Raw genomic sequence first — 4,758 nt, 5'->3', positions numbered from 1 at the left:
GTTATAAATTATTTTCAGATAAAAAATTTCTTGGGTAAATTAAAATTATATGTAATTTTATTCTCAAATCGTTTTTTTCCTCTTTTTTTTTTAGTTTTCATATTTAGAAAACTTCTCAATTCATTTCATTTTTTAGTTTTCATAAAATATCTTGAAACACTGTGTACAGTAAATTACCTGATAAGACAGACCTCAGAAAAATACTTTATGAGGCATAAAGCTGTCTATAATGAAAATTAATTAACTGAAGATTTTTTTTTTTGCCCTGCCAAGGTGTGGCCGAGTTATCCGGAGTGCCGGGTTATCGAGTGCCGAGTTTTCGAGGCTCTACTGTATTATATTGAACTATTTTCCTATTTTACTTTGTCTTATTATTAAAATATTATTTTAAGTTGTCGTGTTTTAATTTACTCAGATATTAGAACAAATTGTAAAAATTATTATTGCAGATTAATTTTATATGAAGCAATGAACTGAACTGAGAAGTTTTCTAAATACTAAAATTATTATTCCTGATCATTTGATCTGAAATTATTATATCTGAAATGATTATTGTCATTTCATTTTTGTANTATTTGTGTTTTTCAAATAAATTTTTGTTTGTCTCCTTTATAATAAATGAATTTATTTATTTCTAAGTAAAAATTGAAAGTGTCTGTAGAAGTAATTTTTTAAAATATCCTTTTTCGTAATAAAGTTTTAATACTTATTACTATATTCTAGACATGTTAATCCTTAATTAGACTTGTATATTTAAGGATTGTGCCAAAATATTATTGGGCCACAAGTATATTACATATACTTGTGGCCCAAAACTCCATGACTTCATCCAGTGTGGCCCAGGGAAACCCCTGGTCTAGATAGATAGCATAAAAATACTGGCAGAAAAAAAGTTTGTAATTCACTCATGGAAAATCATATAATTTGCTTGGTCACTGAGTGGAGGGCATGCTTGTGTTCGGTTTCAAAGCCTATTTTGATCGGCTTTAATTACAAAAGTTTGTTAATAAAATTAGTGTTGTTTCAAACGTAAACATTTGAAATTAGGGGGTACTTGGGCGTGGCCTGTTCGCGCTCGGGATGGCATCACTTCAATTGATGTCGTTGTATAGCGTAAGCTCTCTCCATAGAGACTGAAAAGACTATCCTCCATTACACATATAAAATTAGCTTAACACGTTCTTAATAGTTTAATTTAGCTGTGAGTTGATTTTTTAAATGGATAAAAAGAGAAGCATAAGTAGAGCCCAGAAAAGAAAAATAAAGAAAGAAAAAAACGAATTATTACAAAAGATTCTTAAGATTGACAGTTTCGTTAATTTTTTAACAAGAAAACAAGATGAAACAAAGAAAGTAATCATCTTCGGAATTAATTGACAAGCATAAATCTAATACAGAAGTACAACAAAATAAACGTCCAGAAAATGATAAAAGCGAGGTTTGAGGCCGAAGTTTTCAACGCGAAAACGTGTAAGTCGGACGTTTAGTGCCACCTTCCCGTAAGCCTAAAAGTTTGACAATGGCGCATGGAAAGACAATGCAATCATGCTCGACATTCCAAATACCATTGTCAAACTTCTAGGTTTACAGGAAAGTGGTGCTGAACGTCCGACGTACACGCTTTCGCGTTGAAAACTTCGGCCTCACCCTCGCTAAAGACAATGCGACTGTGCTATTCTAGAATTATGGAAAACCATTGAAACAATTAAAGTCACGAAAGAAATAACTCGATACAAGACGTCTTTCTGGAATATTGTACTTAGAACGTACAGTAGACCCCCCCTATAACGCTTAGATACGTTTCACGTTATTCAAATTTTACGTTGTAGAAATCATTAAATACATGAGCCAATCGCAGCCCGACACGTGTGAAGTTTACGGACTACGGCTGTTTGAAAGGTTTTATTCAATAAAATTAACCGATTCTAGAGTAATTCGACTCAACATTTCCAAAACACGTATAATTTTTTGGGAATAATTCGTATAAACTATGCTATAAACAAAAAATTGTAGGATTACTTACGGAGTGTGCACCGTTCGACTACGCCGTTGCTTACGCTTGTTTTCGTCGCGGAGCAGCGCACCAAACGGCGGCCGCGTTTTCTGATAAATTTTTTTTCTGCGAAAAATTCGTTGACCTTTGGAGACATCATTTTTAATATAAATAATTTTTATGGCTATTGAATAAGAAATGTTTCTTTCACAAGAAATGTATAAAATTAGTGCTGTATTAGACTTACGGTACCTAATTTACACACTGTACAGACGATAGTAAACTCAACTTACTCGCCTAAACTGTAGCGTGGCGCTAGACAGCGGAAAGTATATATATAATTATAATAAAGTTACAATAAATTAAGTTAATATATAATTATATATACAGTACCTAATTTATATATAATTAATATATAATTATATGTACAGTATCTAATTTATATATAATACTGTACAGACGATAGCAAACTCAATTTTCAAACCTAAACTTTCCGTAGCGAGGCGCTGGACGGCGGAAAGTAGTTCGGCTGCTCATCCACTATTGGTCCAGATTCGACCAATCTTGTCGCGACACGAGTCGGCGACGACGTTTTACGAGTCCCTTTATACGAATACTGCCGCAATTTTTTCGCTACGTTATAGGAATTTCCGTTATAGGAACGCACGTTATAGGGGGGTCGACTGTATAACTTTAATGCTTTCAAAAAATTCATTAGCTTTTCGTGTCCACCGGGAAGAATTTTCGCATAACTACAATGGAAATTTTTTATCTCAGATTGAATTACTTGTAAATTATGATCCAGTAATCAAATAAATAATAGATATTCCGTCTGATTCAATAAGGTATTTAAGTCCACAATACAAAATGAAATAATACACTGGTTGGCACAAAAATTATTGGAAGAATTAGTACATACAATTAATACGGCATTATTTTACTTCGTAATGTTAGACACGACTCAAGACATTTCCAAAACAGACTAATTAAGTATCATGATGAGACATGTTCACATTATTCGTGATAATTTAAAACCAATAAATTTTGAAATAAAAGAAACATTTTGGGGATTTTTTAAGATAAACGACTTTTCAGCAGAAGAAATGAAAAATGAAGTACTGAACGTATTAAGAGAAATGAATATTTCTTTAGAAAAATTCTACTAACAGATATGATTGTGTAATGAGTGGTGCATATAAAGGTTTTCAGAAAATAAAGATATGCAACCCAAAGTTGAATATGTGTATTGTAAGTCATAATTTAAAGTTGATAGTCAATGATAGTGTTAATACAAAAAAGTTCTTCTCTAGCGGTCAACCGCATGGAAACCATTAAAAATTGCTAGTTGGTCGTGGGTTCGCACCTCACTAAAGGGCTAGAGATGTGATGTTTTTTGAATTTTCTTCACGATTTTAACATCTAAATAGAGACCATTTTCAATAGAAAGTCTCCCCGCAGTCATTTTTCCTCGACAGATCGCCTACTGATCTCGTTGCGATTCGGAAACAATAAATAAACAAAGTTTGCTAACATTTACACGCAGTTAACCAGATTTATTAGAATGAATTAATTACCGTAATCTTGAATACTGTCGTAAAAAATGAAGAAATTTTTTAGTAGATCTGTTAAATTTTCAGATTTCCTTGTCTCGTTTATGATTCCTGCAATAAATAATCTTTGATGTAATTTCATATTTATTTATTAATAGAAACAGCATTTACTTACCGATTAGTTCATCACAGAAATCTTGAAAATTATCCTCTAAGTATGATGTATGTGTTAAATTCGTTTTGAAAGAGGCGAATTTTCCGCATGAAAATTCGTAAAAGTTTTCACAAGGATCCACAGTTTCGTTTTTTATATTTCGAGAGTCTAAAAGCGGAATGAAAGAAATAATAATAATAATAAACATTCTGTAATCTCAAAGAAATAATATGAGAGATTGAAATTAGTTTTTATCTTCATAACAGTATAAAGGAAATCAGCGGCATGCCGTCATTAGAAGCGTTGGAAGTGCCGCTTCCCTTGTATTTTATAAAAAATAAATACATATTAATTTTAATTATATGAAAATAATCGCACAGTATTTTATTATAACCGCACTATGTATCTTATTACAAATTTCTATACTACATGCGAAAAAAAAGATTGCTATTGTATATTCGAATTTTAGTGGCGGAGTGGAATCTCTGTATTGTCAGATTCCAAAAAGCCAGATTCGCGCATGCGCTTTACAGAGCACCGACCTCACCCGGTTTAGCTGGTGGAAGCCTACGACCTTGGGTAGAAGTTTCACACATATAACGATTCCAATTCTATCAAGGACCGGTTCTGGGCTGTTAGCCGCCTGACCACTAGATATTTCGATTACGTGAATAACGAGTAGATTTATAACTTACCAGTAAATTCTTACCGGTTGAATTATGTTTTTACGATAGTTCTGTATAGTTGACAGGAGTTAAAAAAATCCATTAAAATATTTGATATATTTATTCCGCTCTACGATTTTATATTACTCACGGATTTCGATGTTAAACCAGTGATATTACGATTTTGTACATCCCATGTTTAAGGGGATGTAGAAAAATCGTGTACAATTATTGTATAATGTTAAAAAATTAACCGTTACTTTGACAGCGTCATTTACAACTAAATTTAATGAACGAGAGAGATGCACGAGGTACAGAAAAGGCTCTAGAATTTATTTTCCTTAAATTTACGATTTATGTATCCGTTTGTCATAAAAATTTGTCTTTCCACTTTTT

At 32.2% G+C, this 4,758-nt stretch overlaps 1 protein-coding gene across 1 annotated transcript in view; it reads right to left on the bottom strand.

Moving 5' to 3' along the window:
* The window catches only part of LOC111634761 (neprilysin-2-like), a 21,821-nt gene that overhangs the window by 3,704 nt on the left and 13,359 nt on the right, over positions 1-4,758 (bottom strand). Inside the window, exons 2-3 of the mRNA XM_023379602.1 lie at positions 3,719-3,865; positions 3,568-3,654 (exon numbers count right to left, since the gene is read on the bottom strand). Of these exons, the coding sequence (XP_023235370.1) occupies positions 3,568-3,654; positions 3,719-3,865 (234 nt within the window). The remainder of the gene's footprint in view (positions 1-3,567; positions 3,655-3,718; positions 3,866-4,758) is intronic.

This window comes from Centruroides sculpturatus, unplaced genomic scaffold (assembly GCF_000671375.1).
Source record: "Centruroides sculpturatus isolate CEXI.00-Female unplaced genomic scaffold, Cexi_2.0 scaffold462, whole genome shotgun sequence".
NCBI lineage: Eukaryota > Metazoa > Arthropoda > Arachnida > Scorpiones > Buthidae > Centruroides > Centruroides sculpturatus.
The sequence above is the reverse complement of the archived record's forward strand: the minus strand, read 5'-3'. Positions and strand labels throughout refer to the sequence as shown.